General features: G+C 40.6%; 2 protein-coding genes across 2 annotated transcripts; both read right to left on the bottom strand.

The window, feature by feature from the left end:
- Nucleotides 1–426: 426 nt before the first annotated feature.
- LOC129177572 (ETS domain-containing transcription factor ERF-like) lies at nucleotides 427–3304 on the bottom strand. The gene is made up of 3 exons (XM_054768831.1): nucleotides 3250–3304; nucleotides 654–882; nucleotides 427–577 (listed from the first exon to the last, which is right to left on the bottom strand). The coding sequence occupies exons 1-3, from the start codon at nucleotides 3302–3304 to the stop codon at nucleotides 427–429; spliced, it is 435 nt and encodes a 144-aa protein (XP_054624806.1).
- A 6252-nt stretch (nucleotides 3305–9556) lies between these two features.
- pip4p1a (phosphatidylinositol-4,5-bisphosphate 4-phosphatase 1a) lies at nucleotides 9557–22638 on the bottom strand. Its single transcript, XM_054762860.1, has 7 exons — nucleotides 22436–22638; nucleotides 21352–21545; nucleotides 19029–19135; nucleotides 18267–18372; nucleotides 14692–14744; nucleotides 13443–13533; nucleotides 9557–12151 (listed from the first exon to the last, which is right to left on the bottom strand). The coding sequence occupies exons 1-7, from the start codon at nucleotides 22551–22553 to the stop codon at nucleotides 12008–12010; spliced, it is 813 nt and encodes a 270-aa protein (XP_054618835.1). The 5' UTR covers nucleotides 22554–22638; the 3' UTR covers nucleotides 9557–12007.
- Between the last annotated feature and the right edge of the window lie 212 nt (nucleotides 22639–22850).

The raw sequence follows: 22850 nt of genomic DNA on the forward strand, positions 1-22850 counted from the left end.
GTTATTATTTTTTGTACATATTTTTACAATTTTGGTGACAGCCTATTTTTTAATTATATATATATTTTTTAATTAGGTGAGTGAACAGGGGCTAATGACGATCCTATTACAGTATTATTATTACATATATTTTTTATTTTATAGGGACTCAGAAGGTCTGCTTTGTGGTGCTGATCCAGATTACGATTGTTGTGCCTTGGCAGAGGCCTAAATATGTTTATAATAACTCATTGTAGTTTGCACTGCATCATGCTGACACCTAATATTTTGGTTAACCCTCTTGCAAACTGCAAGCATAATACAAAATACAAAAAAATAGATAAAGCACAATTATAAATATATTGCAACAATATAAAAATCAGCATTATTATGTTTGTAAGTATTTTTTTTATATAATTTGTGCTTTTAAAGAAGCAGTAACATCTCTCAGGTGCGTGAGATGAGCTGGTGATAAACCTGATGACAGGACGGAGGCAGGTGAGCCGAATAGTTGACCAGGATGAGTTTGCTCAAGTTGAACTTGTACGTGAATCTTTTGCCTTTGGTCTTGTGCAGAATTCGCTTGTTGTAGTAATATCTATGTGTAACAAGAACAATCAATCATTCCTGATCAATAATATTTATATCAAGATGAGGGATTATTATTGATCTACCTGAGCGCCCGACTTAGCTTGTCGTAGTTCATGTGGGGCTTACCCTTCCTCTCTCCCCACAGCCTGGCCAGCATCTCGGGGTCGCGGATGACAAACTCGCCCCACTCACCTCCCCAGCCGATGGCCGCGCCCTCGCCACGGCCCAGCAACTCTAACAGGAAGTGCCACAGCTGGACCTGCCTGGAACCCAGAGACCAGGACGGCTTGTAGGCCCAGTAAGGGAACAACACTGTTGGGGGAGAAATACGGGTGAATATTGTAAATGCTGTAATTGTAGCATTGACCACATGGTGATTTATGAACAAGAATGTATTTATGTGCAGATGAGAGTGTTCTCTGTTCCTGCATCACAGTGTGGCATTTGGCAGCTGAACTCTGTTGGCCATTTTTGAGAAACCATGGACGTGTGAATACTCATACACCCCTGCCCACTTCACTGGCCCACTCAGCAAGCACAGGTGAATACTCACACCCCTGTTCCCTTGCATGGACAGGTGAAATATTGGCTAAATTAGCCGACCGGACTGTTCTTGCAAATACTTTTTTATCGCATATATTTAAGTTTTTATATTTTTATACCATGTTTTATATTTAAATTTCTTGTCTAATCCAGGCCTCAGTGCTTAATTTCATACCTCGTCATGTGCATGCATGTGTTGTTGGTATGACAATAAAGAATCCTTGAATGAACAAACTGCTGAGCTAGCATTAATAGCACTGATCTGTTCATTGTTAACAAAAGTGTAACAGTCATATCATCGCCATAACCACATTTTATAGCACATGCAGAGGTAGACAAAGCTGCTTGATGCTGACCACCCGTGATACTTCAGATGCAGCTACGGCCGTCTTGTGGAGTTTATTAAAGAAAAAATACATCAGGAGGTTGTCTACAGCCACACCCGCAATTACCAATACATTTTGACCCGGTGGTAATGAGAAACCCTGGTGGTTATTTGCTTTTGTAGACCACACACCTGGAAACTACAGGATCTATGGTTAATTGAATAGGTGTTAATTGGAGCTTTTACTTCTATATATATATATATATATATATATATATATATACTGTATAAATAAAGTGAGGGGGTAAACAAAATATCCATCCATCCATCCATTTTCTATACCGCTTCTTCCTCATTAGGGTCGCGGGGGTATGCTGGAGCCTATCCCAGCTGACTTCGGGCGACAGGCGGGGTACACCCTGGACTGGTCGCCAGCCAATCACAGGGCAAGTAAACAAAATATGTAGCCAAGAACTTAAAAAACACATCCAAGCATTTGTTTGGTGTCTGTTTTGTGGATAAACACACACACACTTACTTCTGGTCCAATAAGGTGATGAAAAATGTCCGACTGAGAAGTTGCACTCCATCTGAGGAGAAACGTACAGTTTCTAGAAAGATGCTGAAAAAATGCACTTGTATGTGATTTTTTTATGTGTTTTTGAAGGAATGCACAAAATAAACTACAAATGCATGCTAATAAACAACCACAATGTCTTCACCCTGCAGTTGTCTGTGATACTGTACATGTAGCATAAAACATAAATCATTTTAAGCAAGTCATTTTGAATGGCACTGAATTGATGGTAAAAACAATGTTAAAAGGAAATATCATTTTTGAAACATAACGTTACTAACAAATTCCAACACAATCCATATGAAACTATGTTCACACAAAAAACGACTATGACACACCTTCAACTAATAAAATGATTTCCTGACTTGTCTATTTAACCGCTATTTTAATAGAAAAAACAACTAATTGAAACGGCAAATATGTTAGCTCTTTCTTTCTTCCCTCTAACTGAAGGGTCACCCCCTGGAAAGAAGACAAATCAGGACACTTTCGAAAAGAAGAAATAAAAAGTGTATCACTGTGACATTTGTTTTATTGACAGATGTGTTGGCTCATTAAAGCGCAGACAATTAAAGTCTGCTGACACAAAATGTCAATACAAGTGAAAGTAAGGTATAACAATCCCAGCAAACACAACAAAAGATGACAATTTGTGTACGTATGTTGCAAAATAATTCAAAGTTACCTTGAGAGGAACAGCTGAGGATGAAGAAGAAGGATGATGAGGTGGTCCGCTTAAAGTGGAGGACCGAAGGATAGATGGAGACTATCTTAAAAGATCTCCTCGTGGAATACCCCCCACCCCCTTGCCCCCCACACCCATCCCACCCAACCCACAGTAAGACAGACAAGGTCAAAACCAAAACATGATCCTGGCACTGATGATGCAAAGAAATTCATGGAAATGATCAATGACAGATCTGGAAATAAACAAATGATTAATCAAATGTCAGAAAATTAAGATGTGAATAAAATAAATACATCAAAAAATGGGCCATGGAGATTAAATGAATGAAAAATAAACCAGGCAAACTAGAGCAGTACAGCAACACAATGCTCCACAACTTTTTTCTTTTTTGTTAAAACTTCAACTTTGGCCAACATGTGCTCTACTCAGAGATGCCCCCCCCCCACACACACACACACAAACACACACACACTTTGTGGGTGAAAGACAGTAGCGTCTCCAAAGCCTCCATCCCTTTTACCGCTAACAGGATTTGACCCTTAAGACCTGCAGCGTGACCCTCATCCTCTGCAATAGCATCATCCTGTTTCACTCCCACCATTGTCCTACACACATACTGTACATACATGTACACACGCACACACACACACACAAAGGATGTCAAGATGTAAGGTCAGTGCATCACGCAACAACATGTTGATGTGTTCAGATACACCTATAAGGCTACGAAGTAAAGCAGTTAAATGACAAGGCTGGAATGATGCAATGGGGAAAAAGGAGACTTGGGGAGAGGGATACGGGGGTATGGTGGTGTGTGGGTGTGAGGGGATGGTCGGGGGGGTTGCTGCTGAGAGTATGATACGATTGAGATGAAGGGGAGGATGAGGATGAGGAGGCTAAGCGCCAGATTAAAGCGAGCGCTCGTCAGCTGTAAAACAAACAGCCCTTTTAGCCGCGGATCAGATCCAGATCCAGACCTCACCCCCACACCCACACCAACACACAATTTGTTATAATGCTACTGTCTGAGGGAGACGAGGTTTATTTCATTTCCACAATTTCCTCAGCTGCTTCCAGTGAAGTATTTTACCAACTACTTTGTAGAGAGTTTTGTGTAGAAAACCTTGGTGAGGATCTGGATAAAGGTGCCCATCCAGGAATTTTTCTTTCTTAATTTTCTTAATATTGCGGTATATTTGCTTTTTTTTAAAAATTCAAATTTCATTTTAGTACAAAATGTATGAATTGTAAAAAATTTACAACATATAGAGGACGTGTGTATCTGTGAAGGTAGTTCTGATCCAAATGTGGCCTTGGTGGAGGTCTGCTGTAATTCAGTAAATATAAAGTAAATATATAAATCTTGCTAATCTGGGGTAATGGGCCATTGGAGTTTGGTGCAAATCAATTTTAAACCTTGCTGATCCATTTTACAGTCTTGTTACGTTTGTTGTTTGGCCTTGGGGGAGGTATACTCTCCACTAGGAGGTGTCATTCCAGCTTTTTATACTATTTCATTTGGCGTTTTCCATTGAATTCACTGATAATTAGGGCTGTCAATCATTTTAAATATTTAATCGCGATAGTTAATTCCCCCGCGACCCTATTGAGGAGAAGCGGCATAGAAAGTGGATGGATAATTCATAATCGCACTTAATCGCAGCTAGAAATAACTATAATTAGTAGGGATGTAAAGCTCTTTGTGGTAAACGATTCGAAACGCAACTACAACGATAACTACATCAAACTGTATGTAAAGGGATATCAATTTTGGAAATATGGGCCATTATTTTATTTTTAAAAATAATATACAGTTAGAAATCCCACAGTTTTTGCATGTTTAATGTGAGCAGAGTTTTGTCCCACTGTGTTTGACTGTCCTTGAATGCACCTTCTAACTTTGTCCCACGCTGCACAGATAGACTACGGTACTATTCTGTATTTTCCCCCTTTTTCTTCCACCTTATATTTGGTTCCAAATGCTGATACTATGTGGGAATGCATCTGATGACCTTATTGAGTGCTAATATGTATATTTGTGTGGTGCACCTTGCTGAAAAACAAACTCCAGGCTCGTACTGGTGGATGGTGGCTCTGTATTAATTTCGTGCTTTTAATTTGATGTTGCTCCTGTCATAGTTTTACACTATACATAATGAATGAGATAAATTAGATCGCTATAATATAAGTCTTCAGCTATGGTCACACTGACTCAAGCCCCCAAAGAGCAGGCTATGCCTGCCAGTCAATAGCAGCTCATAACCCAAATTTTAGCTCACAGTTCACAGCAAAAAAATCACATTTAAAAAAAAAACATTCGTTGGTTGAGACACTTGTATGCCAAGGTACCGCTGCATAAATGACCATAAAAAAATACCAGTAGTGCTCCAGTAACTTCTCGCTTCTCTCTGTCAGGCCACCTACTTCGTGACAAATCAAATCACAGCGACATTAGATACAAATAACTTTGGTCTCGTTGCAAGAGCCGTCTGCCAGGGCTTTGAAGCTAAATTTACCGGTCAAAATACCGTTTTCTTTGTCCATTTCTGCTCAATCTTTGTTACTGCTTGTAGCTCCACATCCACTGCTGCATTTCCTCAAACCACGGTGTGGGCCGAGGGTCAAACAGGACGTGCACACGTCGATCGTGTGTCATTTCTTGCTTAAAAACAGAGAGCTGGTGATTGTGTTGTTAGCACTGATGCTAAAATATGGTATTTTGAGACGACAAAAGAGATTATTTTATAAGACTTTACAGTGCAACATTATAACACAAAATACAAATAGTGGTATACTTCAATGTACATCATGTCAATACGTGTGTGTGTGTGTGTGTGTAGTGTGTTTGGTTTCAGGCTTTTTGCGAGTGACCCCTGAGCTGCTAAAACTCAATTAGCCGCATCCATAATTGATAGCTGTCTGGGAGACTATTTGTGTTTACACTGGAATTAAAAGCCTCCGGTGTCAGCTATCGCATTTGAGTGTGTGTGTGTGTGTGTGTGTGTCTCCTTCATAATCTTGTGGATTATCTGCTTTGCCACGAGCAGCTTTGACTTGACTGCAAAAGAAATTATTCTGTGATTTGAATTCATGTTAGGCCCATGGAACTTAAAAAAAAAAATCACACATTTTTCAATGTCCTGAAGTGAATTGAATAAAAATATACAGTGGAACCTTGGTTTTGATAACAATTATTGCCAAAAACTTTTCTCGGTTTTCGTACACTGTCTCAGTTATCGTACGGCCAAACAGTGCACCTAACAAACATCCACGCGTTGGTGACCTAGTCTGTGAAGAATGGATAGTAGTTCTTTTTTAATTGGGACACTATATCATCTTTATTAATCATCTTTATTATGTGTGCACGGCTGGTTTATTTGTTTACAGAAAGCACAAAGGATGATGACCAACTCTGTATCTATCTCCTTTAAAGCGCTGCGCTGATATGTTGTTCAAGCGCATTGCGTATTTTTAAGTGTTAGAGGAATTTGTGCTTTATTTATGGCAAAATAAGTTGCAAGGGCCAGAACTTTAATGAAGAAAAAGGGAAACACTATTGAATTCAAGAAAGAAATCACAGCAAAGTAGGAGGTTGCGTCTCTTACATACGATTGTAATGTAAAGGTTCCTATGTATGTATGTATGTATGTATTGTACTTTATTAATCCCACAGCAGAGAAATTCACTTGTTACAGCAGCAAGCAAGATACACAAGTGAAGAATACATAGTGACACTTGGTTCAAGTGGTGGAGGTGTTGTAGAGCCTGACAGCAGTTAGTAGTTAACACAGGTTGCAGGGGGAATGGTTTAAGGGGTACACATAACAGACAGTGAGGCGGGCCAGAGTGTGTAATGATGTTTTCAGCATGTACAGATAAAAATGCGTTGTGGTCATATTTGTGGGTGCCAGGAACAAATTAATTGGATTTACATTATTTTATTTTACATGATTTCTTTTTGTATGTGTCCAGACAAGAAAACTACAGAGGAGTTGTCTTTCAATATTTGTTTGACTAATACCTTTTTTGTCATGAATCCGTTCCAAAAGGTCAGATGAAAACAGAGATTCCACTGTACAGTCATCCCTCACTACATCACAGTTCGAACATCGCTCCCTCACTCTATTGCAGTTTTTCAAAAACAAATAACTCTTTGTGGTTGACTATGCCCCATCATTAGTCAAAAAATATTGGAAGACAGGTCATATGTATTATTCTGGTCACTAGGTGTCAGTAATGTTACATTGATGAGACATTCCCTTACATTACATTACCTTAACTTGCACTGCATGGAGTCAACCATGGATTTGACATAGTGAAAAAAAGTTCTCTTCCCATTCTGTGTGGAAGTGGTACATTTTTGGCTTCTTACTTTGTTCCTCTGACCCACTCAGTTTCAAACCCTCTCAAGTTTAGAAAAAACAAAGTGGAGGCTAACTTGTTAGCTCAGTAGCTTGCTATCCTTAAAGCGGCAGCAGTCGCTTATGTCCCTGCAGAGATCTTGCAGCCTGCGCATAAGATTTGCGCAGTGTGGTGTAAACAAAGCCAACATTAGTGCAGCAGTGTCCATTATTTTAGAAATGTATGTGTATGTATGCCAGATGCATGTCACACTAGCGGTCCTGTATATCAATCAAGTGACAAATGTCATAGTGAGGATGGATGATGGCTGACGTCGATCCTTTTTTTTTCTTTCTAACACCTGACCCATATTACATTGGAGATACTACAACAAGGAACTTTCCCAGTGCTAACCTGTGAGTTATGTCCTATTGCTTATCATGTCTACTACATGAGGTAATACAAGTAGAAACGTGACTATAGTGGTGTTATTTCCTGTCCATGGGTCTCTAATAATATTAATAAAAAATGTTTTTAGAAAGTCATAAACAGGTTTTCTATGCTTTAACTGTGAAATTATTGCATTTCTTAATATTAAATCCTACTGCATGGTTGGGTGTGGAAGCAGTTAACCACAATAAACAAAGGACGACTGTATTTTGGTTTAAATACGGAGAAGCAGCTAGTAGCTTTGGCTACTTTGGCTCTGTTGTAATAAACCTAAAATGCACATTTTACGGTTTTAATATGTTGATTACGCTTACTTAGCTACACAAAAGAGTCGAAATATCCAAATGACGAGCTCTCTAATACCAAAAGTGAGCATTATTATCTCTTGTACTAAATGGTGACACTAACTTACAGTATCTGGAGGTGGAGGTTTGCAGTTGTGACAAAACACACTTGTGCCAATGTTGGAATCCTGAGTTTCAAAGTCGACAAGTGCTCGGAGAGCGAGTCAGCCGGCCCTTTGACCTTGGCCAAGACTGACTTCATTACCTTCACTCTATAATAGGCTTCAGTCCTGACATGCACTGATAGTTCCTGCTCGCAAACGTCTTCCTCTATTCTTTTATCTTGCCATGAAAAAAACAAAGCACATCTACGCAGAACGCAGGTAATCATTATTTGTCGGCTCTTCTTGAACACACACTAAATGGTAAGTGTTGGCGCCTGATGCACACAATGGTGGGACGCCCCCAGAGGTGACATAAGGTAATTTCGTAGAAAAGGTGAAAAATGAAGTCAATAAAAAGGACAATAAAGGAAAAGGCGTTTGTGTGTCAGAGGCCCATCAAGACGTGATGATGACAGCAGAAGGTTACAAGAGCCGCTTGTGGTTTAGGTGTCCCTCATGGGACTCTGCGGTCTCTTAAAGGTTTCTGCTGCGTGTCCTCAATGCCTTCCATCAGAGAGTCTGCCAGGCACCAAGCAGTGTGACGACGAAGATGAAGAGAGTTCAAAGAATAACAGGAACTGGTGGATTGTCAGACTGAATTATCTGATTAAGACCAAAGATTATGTTATATTAAAGTAGAATCTCCGGAACACAGTCCATTCTGGGATGCTCCATTCTAATTTGTTTGGCTTTAGAGACATTTTTTTCCCCATAGTAAATGATGTAAATAGATTGAATATGTTCCAGTGTGGCAATCTTAAAACTATTGACTGTACAACTGTACAGGCAATGTTTTAAGTCACATTTTAATATCCTTAAGACAGTGATTTGCATCGCTACTACACTTCCTGCATGTACTCATGTTTCTAGAAAGACTACATGGCATACAAGTGTAAAAAGAAGTTAAGGGAAGAATATAAACAGGAAGATACATGAACTGGACTCAAATTCAAAGCATTCCAGCATCACCATACGCATTCTCACAAGCTGGCAAAGGTAACATTTTGTACTATAATCAACACTGCTTCACTTCTTTTTACACTTGTAAACCTCTTAAATACAAGTGTAAATAGTTCATTGAGCGTCAACTGAAAGCATCAATTGGAAAGAGGCTGTTATTTGTGACATGTGAAAATGTATTTTTCGACTTTTAATAATAAGTTGGAGTGTATGAGAAAGCCGAAAGGAGAATGACGTATATTGCACAAAACAACAGCAACAGAACCAATGCAGGAATAGCGGGAAAAAGCAAATTGCTCAATCAGCATTAACAATGTTGCTGTATTATTGTGTATGTGATGTGTTATGTAGCTTTGTAAACAACAGTCCGGCCAGTGTAATTTGAAGTGATACTTCAAATGCAGCCACTGCCATCTTGTGGAGTTAAACTATACAGGCGGTTTCCTACAGCCACAGCTATTCATGAAAATAGAGATTTGCTTTTGTAAACCGCACATCACGTAACTATAGGAAAATCTGTGGTTAACTAAACACTGGCACCAACTGGGGCATTTACGGTAATTTTGAATGGTAAATGACACCAGTACACAGTACTATGAGGTACAAATGTGTATTCTCCATACAGATAAATAAAAACCCATAGGACAAGACAAGTGTTTTCCACGTGGTCACGTCTTTATTTGCGTGTAAACACACTCTGAGAAGAGCGTCAGGCGGCCTCTCGATTCATGAACATCATTCATAAAACACCATCGCCACGGATACACAATTGACTCGTTTATTAAAACACCATCGAGATAACTGCACTGATTTCGTAAAATAAAAAAACATGATAATCTATGGTTGAAAACAGTAAAATAAGGCCTTTTGCTAGCATGATAACAATGTAGCCTTCAAATTTGACTTCTCTCCAAAGCGCAACAATAAATAATGTGAGACCTCGGCCGAGTCGTAGCATCACCTGGTCTGGTGAATGCAGTCTGACACTGCAGTGCAAGGTGCTGTGTGTGTGTGTGTGTGTGTGTGTGTGTGTGTGTGTGTGTGTGTGTGTGTGTGTTCAGGCTCATCAGGTTAGTAACTCAATAAATCATTAAATATGTAACAGAAGTAAAAACGATCACCACTTTAGTGTTTTTTTAACCTCCTCGCTCCGAGTGCAACATAATTGTCTTAATCACTTCCCGTCACGCCAACAAAAAAAAAACGATTATTTACACACAAAAATGCCCGCAATAATGGCGGTTCGCATCGCCAAAGTGAAACAATCCAGGATGTCGTTGGAGGAGGCGGTCTTAACAGAATCCAGTTGAACATGAAGCAGCAATTATTTCATTAAGCACACTGAGGTCCAAAGGCTCTTCTGCTATTTTTCTCTTGGTTACCATGGCGATATATCCTTCACGACACTAAAGTCAGCCAAAGCGGAAAGTTACCGGTAGCCTAAAAAAACGGTCCTTTTTCCGTAAATGAAAACTCCTCCTACTCGACACAAGCAACTAATAGGGAAGCACGGCATCTACAGCTTTAAACATCGCCTTCCCCTTTGTGGGCGGGGCCTAGTGGTACATTCACAGAAAGGAGGGATTTCGTTTTCTTCTATGCTTCGCAAAGCAAAGTGATAATATGACGGTAAATCCAAAACGCATTAAAAACGTGAGTGTTTTTGCTTTATATGTGCTTGCAGCAGTGGTGTCCACACTCCAACCCGGGGGCCATTTGCGTTTCGCAGCTTGTTTTGGTTGATCTGTGGAATTTTATTATTATTTTTTTAACATGAAATATGACACGCATCAAGGATGCATTAGGATGATTAGGGCCACACTGAAAAGTAACAATCCAAAAGTTGTGCAAAAAAGTTGTTTGCTATGTAAATGATTTGGTCATTTAAGCAAAATTAAAAATTAAACTAAAAAAAGCAGCAATCACATTATTCGGGAATTGTATTTTTGCAAAATGTAATCAATTTTCCATTATTGTCTATACCATTATATTTGAATTTGTCCAAAAAACTAAACTAAACAAGAATCACATGGCCCGTACAGTATTTATATATTATTTTGATAAGGACATTAATTCATGAAAATTTTAGTTGAGAAAAAACTAATAAGACATTAAAATATTCATGTTAGGTTAATTGCCGACTGTAATTTTCCATAGGTATGAATGTGAGTGTGAATGGTTGTTTGTCTATATGTGCCCTGCCATTGGCTGGCCACCAGTCCAGGGTGTACCCCGCCTCTTGCCCAAAGTCAGCTGGGATAGGCTCCAGCATATCCGTGACCTTAGTGAAGATAAGCGGCATTTAAAATTGGATGGATGAAAAACTAATATGACAAAATGTTGTATATTTGCATATTATGTATGTAGTCAACTATATTGAACTGCTTAGCATATTGTGACCTACATTGGATTGCTTTTAGAGTGTTTAATAAACACAAATGTGAAGAATAAAAAGCCCCCCCCATCCAAAATTTTGGACACCCCTTATTGAGAGATATGATGATAATAATGTCAAACAATAGAGCTGCTGAGATAACTGGAATTAAAGCGGTAGTGCGGATGCTTCAAAGACGTATTTTTGTTTACAGCGTGCACACGGATGCTAAATTCCTTCCATTACCGTTGCTTTTAAGGCGTTCAGGCCGCCTGATATCAAAGCTGATCCCCGGGGGAGAAAAATTCACATGCTTCAAAACTTCTCATTTCAAACGTTTCCTTCATCCTTGTGATTCACGGGGGAGACGACGTCCTTCTGGTCGCTAACATCAATTTGCTTCCTTGCTGGTTTAGAAATGTTAAATGCTTCTACGCGATGAAATGATGCAGATGTTTGGGGGGGGGACGGTAACAGAGGTCACTTTAAGCCCTGGTGTACAAGGTGTAAGAGGGCGGGGCCACAGGATTATAATAAATAAACAGCTAAGTCAATAGAGGAAGTCGCCAGTTGTAAGAGCATGTGACTAAAATGAAGGACTCTGCTGAAATAAATGTGTGTTATCTTGATCTGACCGTTGTTTTTAAAGCCATTTATCCTCCAGCCTCGACAGTGAAGAAGAGGGCGCTTCAGATTTGGAGGAAAGGGGTTGGGAACGATTGGGGGCGTGTCTATGTGAAGCTCTGGAGAGGCTGGCTGACTCGCATGCAGGCCCAGTAGAAGGCCCGTGCCAGCGTCACCACCACTAGGAGCAGCAGAATGGCCCATGAGGCGTAGATACCCGGGTAGGTCTGCACCTGGAGCCACGTACCGGCCTGCGGAGACAAGGCGGCACAAGATAAGGGCAATCCATCGTGGAAGGGCGGAAAGTGGGGGAGGTCAGTTATGGTGACTTTGATGAGGCAGGCTTCCACTAAAATTCCACTTGAAGACAGGTGATGAAACCAAGAGCAAGAAACCCGTATATCGCCTGTAGCTCTGTGAGAGGATTTGAAAGCGCATTTGCTTGAGTTTGGGTTGTAGTTTGTTAGCACACTGCATCATGACAAAATGCCACATGAATGCTCCTCTTGCGCCCTCTGCTGCTCATCAAGTAGACTGCACTGAATTATTTCAAATCCGGTTTGTTCGCAACCGTTTTGTGATTTATTTTAATATATCAACCCTTAGATACCAACCCTTATATTATTATTATTTATTTTTTAAATGTGTATATTAAAATATGAGATATTTTGCCCAAGGATGTTTCCATTAAATATTAATGGCAAAATTCATTAGAAATGATCTTACAGTATAAATGTATTACAAATCTAAGAAGGTTGTTCTAGAATGGGAAAAATGTATATGAAATATGCATTTCTCTGTAAAAACTCATGAGATTTGAACAAAATGTGCTATGGATAAGCAATATACAGTAATTTAGCTGAATACATGTAAGGAATGCCAGCCTGTGAAGCTGCGCAAGTGTACGTTGGTAAACCTCACTCCCTCTGCCTTTAGAGTTGCGCTGAACAGTTCGGGTTTTTGGCCGTGTGGTCAACGCTCTCGCCTCCCATTGCGAAGGTCCTGTGTTCGAGCCCCGGTGTGGGGCAGTGTGAAGCAGGGCAGGTTACATACAGATTACCAATGTAAATGGGACTTTTACACGAATCCTATTTAAAATATTCAGAGGTTAAGATCTGTGTATAATCTCATTAAATCAGGTTATCATTTGTTGTGTTTATATACGATCTTATTACATTTTGTTCTGGGTCAACCTTGACATCTTTTTAGCTATTACGATCCTATGACATGATAGTTGTTCACCGATTTCACAGATCACATGTTTAAGCCCTGCTGGAGGTTTAATTAAACTTATCTGTGTGGTATTGAGTGCCAAGTCCATTCCTCTTGTTGAAGGATAATTCAAAAGCCAGACAAAACAAATGGGGGCAGCGATGGCAATCAGCTTGTTTTCTATGCGACAATAAGCTTTTGACATTAGGAGGCTGTTAGCGCTACCGTTGCTGTGAGCCTGGCTGAAAAAAAAGTACTCCTTTTAAGAAGCCTCTGGCCACAATAGCATGCCTCCATTTTATCACTGTGGTGCACAGCAACATTACTTACAATCAGACCAGCAGTAGAAATGCTGAACAGCAAGCAGAGAAGAAAACACCACAAGCTCCGCCTTCTGGGGTATCTCTGACCAATGGAGGAACTGTGACAAGAAGACGCAAGTTGAGAATGTTTGCAAAAACAAAAACAAACAACAGCAACAAGCCAGCATAAATTGCACTGAGGAGTTCATTGTAAACATCAGTACGCCAAATTTATCACGCATGACTTTCACAACAGCTGAGTAGCAACATTTTAAAAGGTAGGTAAATGTTAGAAAAAAATGTGTTATAAATGCATTTATGAAAACAATTTCTTATTATGAATGCAATGTGCTTTTTAAGTAGCTTTCCTTGCCCTCTGTCATATGATGTCCATAGCCTTCTTCATTTGATTTGAACATAATCCTTTGTGTAGAAGTCCTCCACATGTTTATCACCTTATTCAAGTAGCCTTAGGTGCCTCGGTATGTGAGTTTTCCCTTCACTGTCTCTGCCCCTCACAGGAGATGATTATCACCCCTTCCCTCGCATATGTTGCTTCCTATATTAACTAACATTTGGGCATAAAGAGTCAGACATTTTCTCTAGAATCCGTCTGTATTGTATTGTATTGATTTGTCTCCTTGCATGCAAGCTTTATTAAATTATCCCTCATTAATCGCAAAGCACTTGTCTCTTCTCCATTTTGCAGTGTTCTAGAACAGCACATTTCCCGTTGACAGTAAAGCTACTGGATGCGGACCACTCATAATACTTCCAATGCAGCTACTGCCTCAGGTGGTGTTAATAAAAAAGTACATTACGAGCAGCCAATGCTTGCCCCGTCCTTATTAGAGACCCTGGCAGTTATATGCTCTGTAGACCACACACCCAGCAACTACAGGAGACTCTGCGATTAATTGAATACAACCGTTAATTGGATGGTTTACAGCAAGAGTCTGTCCAAGTGGATAAAAACAAAGCTTCTAGAAGCTTCATTAAGTATGCAGAAAGAAGTAGACGTCTATACAGGCTCTAACTCTGTGATAAGAAGCTTCTGTGAGGAATGAATTGAGAAAAATGTCAAAGTCGAGGCAGCGTTCGCGAGCAAAGTACCGAGTTGATTTAAGACGCATTAAGCCGCAGAATAATGTGTCGCGAGACGTCACAGGTTTGATTCCGTCGTCCTGTTTGCTGGCACAGTAGAAAACAGGGTGTAAAACTAGAGACGGGAGCACAGTACAGTGAAGTGTTTTTTTAATGTATGAATTACTACTCACACTTTCCTGCAATGTGGGCAACGGGCCAGTGTGCGGTCTGTGAACTCGGTCCACTGAAAGAACAGAAAAAAGACAGCAGATGACCAATAAGGATGTGCACTTTTATGCAATAATTACCTGCTACCTGACAGTCATTGTGACAAATGTTAGCATTGTCATTTACCTATGGAAGCAGCAAGTAGACATTATACAGACCTTTCTATAGACATTAATTGAGAGTAGTTTGCATACATGGAAAGACTAATTACGGTCATCCCCTCGCTACATCATCAAACATTACGTTCGAACATTACGTCCTCACTCTATCATGGTTTTTCAAAAATTAATAAAAAATCTGTGTTTTGGGATTGAATATAGCCTAAGTTTTTTTTTTTTTTTAAACATGCATATTTGAACAAATTGCACATCTTGGCCTAAACTAAGCATTTAAGCATAAAAATACAAATACAATGCATTCAGAACAAGTGGTATGAATTGTAATACAGTATCTGTCACTTGCGTCTTGAAGAATTGGGGCCTGGGAAGTGGCGTGTGATGTCAGCTAGCTACAGTTTACTGTAGCTGAGCGCTCTCAGCAGGTTAGCAGTGTAGAGAGTGGACAACAGCAGCAGCTCCTGTGTGAATGTTCACTGCATAGGCGTTCTCTGCTTTTGAGTCTATTAACTGCAAACAGTGGCAGTAGAGGAGTATTCTACACTGGTCTCTAGTTGTCAGTAACGTTAAATTGATGAGACCTTAGCCACCGCAGGAGCTGTCAATGCTATCACGTGAGTCTCTTATCTTATTTATGTCTGACATGGCTTATTTGTATTACTATGTCCAAGTGTAAAGGTGACAATAGGGGTGTTATTTCATGTCTACAAGGCTCTAATAATGCTAAAAACAGCATTTAGAAGGTCATAAAAGGTTTTATTTGCTCTAACTATTAATATTGAATCCTACTTGGAAGGAAATTCACCTATCGGAGTCGGGTCTAGAACCAAGTAACCGCGATAAACAAGGAATGACTGCATAGCAGAAAAAATGGTTGCATTGGTACAAGTCAGAGCAAGGAGCAGTTGGACTGCTGTTAATTAAGTAAGTGTGCAGCCGTGGGGACAGTTTCAAGATAAATTCCTCCCTAAATTAGAAAGAATCTGAAAGGATAATGCTCTCCATTGATGCTTCACAAAGTGCTTTGTGATGCTGGAAAAATGAGCAGGGAAAAAAAAAAGAGACTTGAATTTGCTCCTGGAGGTGGTGAATTTGTACAGGTCCACTATGCAGCACTCTGTGTATTCTTCTTTTTGAGAGGGAAATCATTTGTATGGAGAGCACAGAAAACATTATCAGACCATCTGTGACAAGGGGATCATTGCTACAGCAGCCGGGGCACAGATTACAACTTCTATTGTCGACCCGGACAAGGACGGTCCCGATGAATGCTAAACAACCACCGCCACCCGTGTCACTGCTTATTATTCATTTTTTGGGTTTCCATCACTAATTTTCATGGGAGTGTTTTTTTTTTTTATCTAAGATTTTTTTTTATTATAAATTACATTTTAATCATTAATAAATGTGATGTATATTAATGTAGTTAAAAAATGCAAAAAATAAATCACACTTTAGGAACTCAAAATAGACTTGATACTTTAGATCAGGGGTCACCAACGTTTTTCTTTGTGAGAGCTACTTTTACAAAATGAAAACGGCCAAGAGCTACTCATTTTTTTTCAACATTTTGAGAGCTTATTTTAAACCCAAACAAAGCGAATATGCTTGTTTTACCAGAACATTAACAAAATGCTGGTGTCCACAACTCACATTTTGTATTTCAGAATGCATTTCTTTCTACTGTTCTTTCATTATTAACTGAAAACCTGAATGAAAAGCAGGCCTGCGGGCACCTCATGTTGGTGACCCCTGCTTTAGATACTAAGATGACTAGCTTAGCTGGTCACAGTTCTTACAATATACAGTGGGTGCGCAAAGTATTCAGACCCTTTGAAATTTTTCACTCCGTGTCATTGCAGCCATTTGTCAATATAAAAAAAGTTCATTTTATTTCTCATTAATGTACACACCCCATCTTGACAGAAAAAAAAAAACAGAAATGCAGAAATTTTTGCAAATTTATTAAAAATTAAAAACTAAAATATCACATGGTCATAAGTATTCAGACCCTGTGCACAGTATTGAGTAAAAGCACCCTTTTGCGCTAGTACAGCCATGAGTCTTCTTGGAAATGATGCAACAAGTTTTTCACACCTGGATTTGGGGATCCTCTGCCATTCTTCCTTGCAGATCCTCTCCTGTTCTGTCAGGTTGGATGGTGAACGTTGGTGGACAGGTCTCTCCAGATATGCTCAATTGGGTTTAGGTCAGGGCTCTGGCTGGGCCAGTCAAGAACGGTCAGAGTTGTTCTGAAGCCACTCCTTTGTTATTTTAGCTGTGTGCTTAGGGTCATTGTCCTGTTGAAAGGTGAACCTTTGGCCCAGGTCCTGAGCACTGTGGAAGAGGTTTTCCTCCAGGATATCTCTGTACTTGGCCGCATTCATCTTTCCTTCAATTGCAAACAGTCTCACTGTAGGGATTGTTTTGGGCAAGTGATGAGCAGTGTCTGGTTTTCTCCACACATACCGCTTAGAATTAACACCAAAAAGTTCAATATTGGTCTCATCAGACCATAGAATCTTATTTCTCATCATCTGGGAGTCCCTCATGTGTTTTTTTTCATGTGTCTTGCACTTAGGAGAAGCTTCCGTCAGGGCACTCTGCCATAAAGCCCCAACTGGTGGAGGGCTGCAGTGATAATTGACTTTGTGGAACTTTCTCCAAGCTCCCTACTGAATCTCAGCCACAGTGATCTTTGGGTTCTTCTTTACCTCTCTCATCAAGGCTCTTCTCCCACGATTGCCCAGTTTGGCTGGATGGCCAGGTCTAGACAGAGTTGTTGTTGTCCAAAAAGTCTTCCATTTGAGGATTATGGGGGCCACTGTGCTCTTAGGAGCCTTGGAGTGCTGCAGAAATTCTTTTGTAGCCTTGGCCAGATCTGTGCCTTGCCACAATTCTGTCTCTGAGCTCCTTGGACAGTTCCTTCTACCTCATGATTCTCATTTTCTCTGACATGCACTGTGAGCTGTAAGGTCTGCTATAGACAGGTGTGTGCCTTTCCTAATCTAGTCCAATCAGTTTAAATAAACACAGCTGGACTCCAATAAAAGGAGCAGAACCATCTCAAGGAGGATCAGAAGAAATTGACAGCATGTGAGTTAAATATGAATGTCGCTGCAAAGGGTCTGAATACTTACGACCATCTGATATTTCAGTTTTTCATTAATACATTTGCAAAAATGTCTACATTTCTGTTTTTTTCTGTCAAGATGGGGTGCCGAGTGTACATTCATGAGAAATAAAATTAACTTTTTTGATTTTGGCAAATGGCTGCTATGACACAGAGTGAAAAATTGAAAGGGGTCTGAATACTTTCCACACCCACTGTAGTATTTCCAAGGAAGGCAATAATCCTGAAATGTCAAACTAATCTTAAATTGCAATTTCCCAGTGTTTCGAATCAGAGAGAAGTCGTGTACCAAGAAAGTGTTGCTGCAGTGTCCACACGAGACCCGGGCCCCGGCTGGCTGGGGGTCTGGACTGGCCGGTCCGGGATGAACAGGACCCAGGTTGATTATCCGCTTACTGGAATGAGAATGACACAGACATAAATGATGTTAGACGGGGTGGAGATGAGATCCAATGCAAGCTTATCAAGAATGTTCTGCAAACACAGTGGAGAGAAAATTATGCTTCAAAGAAATGTTTAAAAAATGAAAATCAGGCAGAGCACCTTAATGAGGCATAATATGTATATTAAATGATTTCTTGGCACTGATTTGAAACGTAAAAAGCAGCTCTGTTCATTAAAAATTCTAAATTCACAGCTTAAAACTAATTCATTCATTTAGCCATGTTTTAATATGCATTTCATATGCAACTTAATACTTCACCTTATTATTGTAGTTTTAGTTTGCAGTGGTGTATAACTGCTCTACTTGTACATACTGCATTATAGTAGTCAGCAGTATATGTCCATTTTCCAACATTTTTCCATACTCTGTTTAGGGTTGCTGGTGAAAATAGTGTAAGACATCTCACAAGAGACACATCATGCAGAAACAAACAATGTGGCTCCCATAGCGAGCTTGTTATCTTCTCATCTGCTTGCTGAGCCTTGCAGGTAAAGGTCCTTGGGTGCCTTGTTTCCTCTGTATCTCTCTGTATCTCTCTCTCTCTCTCTCTCTCTCACACACACACACACACACACACACACACACACACACAAAAATGTATCTCACCAGTATGGCCGAGGACAGGCAATCCTCTGGGAGGTGACTTTGCAGATGAGCAGACAGTTGCAGGGACAGCGGACATATTTCTTCCCTGCCGGAGCGTTCTTAATGGGCTGCAAAGAGGGACATACACAAATACGCACGCACGCACGCACGCACACGCGCACACACACACACACACACACACACACACACACACACACACACACACACACACACACACAACTATTATACGAGTACTGTTTCCTGCTGTTGCATATGAACAAAAACTGTTACATTTCCTTATCAGCTCTTGTGGATAACTACACCTATAGGGACTGCAAAAATTGTCATAAACTTAACATGAACGCTGACCTGCCCCGACCTAGATGAGTACCATGTGTACGCCCGCCACTTCAGAGGACCACTTTGGAAAAACACGCTTCACTACGCATCTTAAAAGAAACTACCAACTATCCATCCTTCAGCTACAGAGGTGGGAGCTGAACATTCCATCTTTTTGGTTTTCGTCAGTGAACAAGCTAAACTAGCATGATGTTGCTGTTGAAATGCGAGTGTGATATTAGTACTGTAGCTTACATAGCTATGCTAGTGTTGCTGGTGTTTGTGTCTTCCTAAACCACTCCTTAATGTTACATTGTTGTACCGAGGACATGTGCAGAGTTACAATATATATGTAAAACGTCAATAAAGTACACACACTGTCGAAGACAGGCGTGGACAAACCCAGTAGGGATTACTAAAAGCACTTTTAAAACTGTCCGAATTCCAGGGTCAACGCTAACACACTTACAATACACTGTGTGATATCTGTATGTACTTTATTTATCCCACAGCAAGGAAATTTACTTGTTACAGCAGCAAGCAAGCTCCTATCTGAGACTTAATAAACACCATAGCCACTGCATTTGTAAAGCAATGCCGCCAAAAATGCAATCATGTGAGCAGCTTCATAGAAGAGCTGAGACTGTAGAACCTCATGCGAGGCTTTGTAAAACAAACAGCACAAGATCACACAAGTGCTTCACTTTCATGCGCAGGGGGCTAAGGTTAGGGCAGAACTGCTCAGTCACACTGTTAGCTAGAATGGGACTCATTGGAGCAGAAACCTCTAACAAAACCAAACAATCCTACAGTTTTACTTCACTGCTGATCTCAGTGTTAAAATGTGAACTTTTTCTACAGGATGTTGCACACTTTTTCATTAAACTTGATTGCAAACTTCAGCTTTTACAAATGCCACATCTGCTGTGCAGGCTGTGCCTGTTGTGATAAAGATGTCTATCACAACACCTGGCAGTATCAGAGGTCATACTAAAAGGTAATTAGTAAGCATGCACCAATCAATCGGCCGGCTGATTTCGTTAATTATGGGGGATTGGAGATCAGCCAATCCTTACACATGAAACTGATCTTATCTACCTCCGTAAAGGTCTGAAAGTCAGCCACTGTCCCCTGTTGCTCTGCCAGACTAGCAAGCGAGCTAAGGTTAAAGTTACAGGTAGCCGGAGCAAAGAGCCAGGCAGCAGCATGCTGTTTAAGCGTATGAGCAGTGAAAAGAGCAAACCAACTAGGAATATTATGGAGTCGCTGTGCACGTTAGTTTTGGTATGAGGCTCAAGTCAGATCTGCGGTGTAACCTGTTGTACAAGTTTTGTTTGTTTTCAAAATGTGAAAAATAGACTAAAAAGGAAATTATATAATTTCATAGTTTGGACAGCAATTTTCTCAACTTTTCATTTATATTTGAGAGAGCTACATCTTGTGCAGTTAAAACAAGTTTGTATTGTTTCACAGGTATTGTCCAGTGTTTTTCAACAAAATAAGAGTGAAAAGTTGAAGGTGTATGCTGTCAGCTGCTTAAAAAAAGGGATATCGGCTAAAAGCGGAATAGTAGGTTAGGCTTTTTAAAGTCTGGTGATCGCCCATAAAATTGCAATCGTGTACCCCTAGTCATTCGTCACAGGGGTAGAAAGAAGGCTTTATATGAATGTTGGTGAATATGGGGTTTATATGGTGGACGATGCCCGCAGGTATTCACAGAGGCATGGTGTCTATTAAATAGAGAAGAGACGAGAGCCACTAAGAAAAAGTGGGAAAATTCCTTGTAGCATTTACTACAGTGCTAAATTACTGGATGCGCACCAAACTTTAAATGCCTGCTTGAACCAGTCCTCCACAAAGTCTAGAGGAAATTAGTTATGTCGTTTTTGTGCAATCCTGCCACCAAATCAAACAAATGAAACCAAAAAAACTCCTTGGTGGAGTTAATACAATTTGGTCCACCCTGTACTGTGGTAGTCCTGATCAGATCTGGTTTGTAACCTACCGTGGCTTCATTGCAGACGCCACACTTGACCACATGCTGGTGGATTTTCCCCTCCACCGAGATCAGACTCTGGCACACCCTACAGCTAATGACGGGGGCGCTGCCGCTCTCCGGTGAGGTCAGAGGGGAATACGGCGGCGGGTCTTCCCCAAAGAGCACAGAGGGCTGAGTGGGGCTGGGAAACGGCGGGAAGCCTGAGAAGAACACAATGAAAATTTGTAGTAAACACAAGTGACAAAAACAAGGGTGCAGACGTGAGTGTTGTGAAACGGAGTGAGGTTGAGCTCCCATGACAAGTGACCTCTTATGATTAACAAGCTAATAAGATTTGGTCTCGAGTTCTGCTGAAAGCAGCTTTAGAAGAAAAACACTCCTGGAATGTTGAGAAGGGATCCAGCCAATAAGAGAAAATGTTTAAAATGACTGATTGAGTGTGTATTATTACTGATTGTATTTTAAATATTTATTATCACGACAAAAAAACAAACAAGTATTTAAGACAAAACTTGACATTGCATGAATGTTGCATTAAATTTGAACATTGCACCCTGCCACATCGGCCTCTCATTGGTTTAGAGCACTACTGACACCGCCCTCCGTCGTCTTCCGAATGGCCGTGTGGTGTATCAATCAAAACAAGTGTTCTCGCTTGCTAGCTAGTGAAGCAGCACAATTAGCTACATAATGTTTCCATTAAGAAACGCCCAGCTACTAAAATACATGCATCAGATTGTACATGAATTGTAGCGAAGTCACTGCTATGATAAAATCCAAAGAGGCGTTTCACGAGCATTTCGGGGTGCTAACGAGCTAGCTCCCAGACTAAAATAACAAGGTGTGCTTGTTAGTGTACTGATGGCTTCCGGTCAGTAAAAAATTCTTGACTTAAACATTCAGTTCCACATGAGAGGACACCCAGAGAGGCCATCCAGAGACAACATACCCTTCAGGGGTAAGACGAGCACGACAGACCGGTTTTCCGCAGCTGTCACACAGCCGAGCTAGGCGGATGCTAACAGCTAACGAGGATGCTGCCGAGTCGGGCGTAGCAGAGAAGCGAGCACGGCGGATGCTAGCTACTCACTCTGCGCCTTGCCGGCCACACCGTAGGGCGCCGCGCCGGGGGACAGACCGCCGTTGCCGCTGCCGAGAGCAGCATCTCCCAGATCCGACAGGAGCGGGGACCTCTCGCCGTCCGCCATACCGAGAGTGCCAGGCGCGTTGGGGCGGAGGGAGTGGGGGAGAGAGAGCTGAGCTAGTTTACTCTTGTTGTATTATTGTGGCGGAAATGACAGTCATGTGACCACGTAACACCAAAACAAGAAACAGTACATGTTCATCCGTTTGATAATACTGTATTATAGTAATAGGTTGATAAATAAAATAAGTTTGCATGAAAATGTTGCATAGTAAAAATATGCTTTTACAATGATAACAATGTTCACTTTTGACTCATCAAATATTATTGCGTGTCATTCAAAAGGCGGCCTGCAGACCAA

This window comes from Dunckerocampus dactyliophorus, chromosome 2, assembly GCF_027744805.1.
Source record: "Dunckerocampus dactyliophorus isolate RoL2022-P2 chromosome 2, RoL_Ddac_1.1, whole genome shotgun sequence".
NCBI lineage: Eukaryota > Metazoa > Chordata > Actinopteri > Syngnathiformes > Syngnathidae > Dunckerocampus > Dunckerocampus dactyliophorus.

Excerpts from the sequence above, each read along its gene's own strand:
- LOC129177572 (XM_054768831.1), bottom strand. The coding sequence starts at position 3,304 with ATGGTGGGAGTGAAACAGGATGATGCTATTGCAGAGGATGAGGGTCAC. Across the intron at positions 883-3,249 it reads GGATGAGGGTCACGCTGCAG|TGTTGTTCCCTTACTGGGCC; the intron begins GTCTTAAGGGTC and ends CTCCCCCAACAG. Across the intron at positions 578-653 it reads AAGCTAAGTCGGGCGCTCAG|ATATTACTACAACAAGCGAA; the intron begins GTAGATCAATAA and ends TGTTACACATAG.
- pip4p1a (XM_054762860.1), bottom strand. The coding sequence starts at position 22,553 with ATGGCGGACGGCGAGAGGTCCCCGCTCCTGTCGGATCTGGGAGATGCT. Across the intron at positions 19,136-21,351 it reads GCGTCTGCAATGAAGCCACG|CCCATTAAGAACGCTCCGGC; the intron begins GTAGGTTACAAA and ends CCCTCTTTGCAG. Across the intron at positions 18,373-19,028 it reads GCCTGTCCTCGGCCATACTG|TAAGCGGATAATCAACCTGG; the intron begins GTGAGATACATT and ends TTCTCATTCCAG.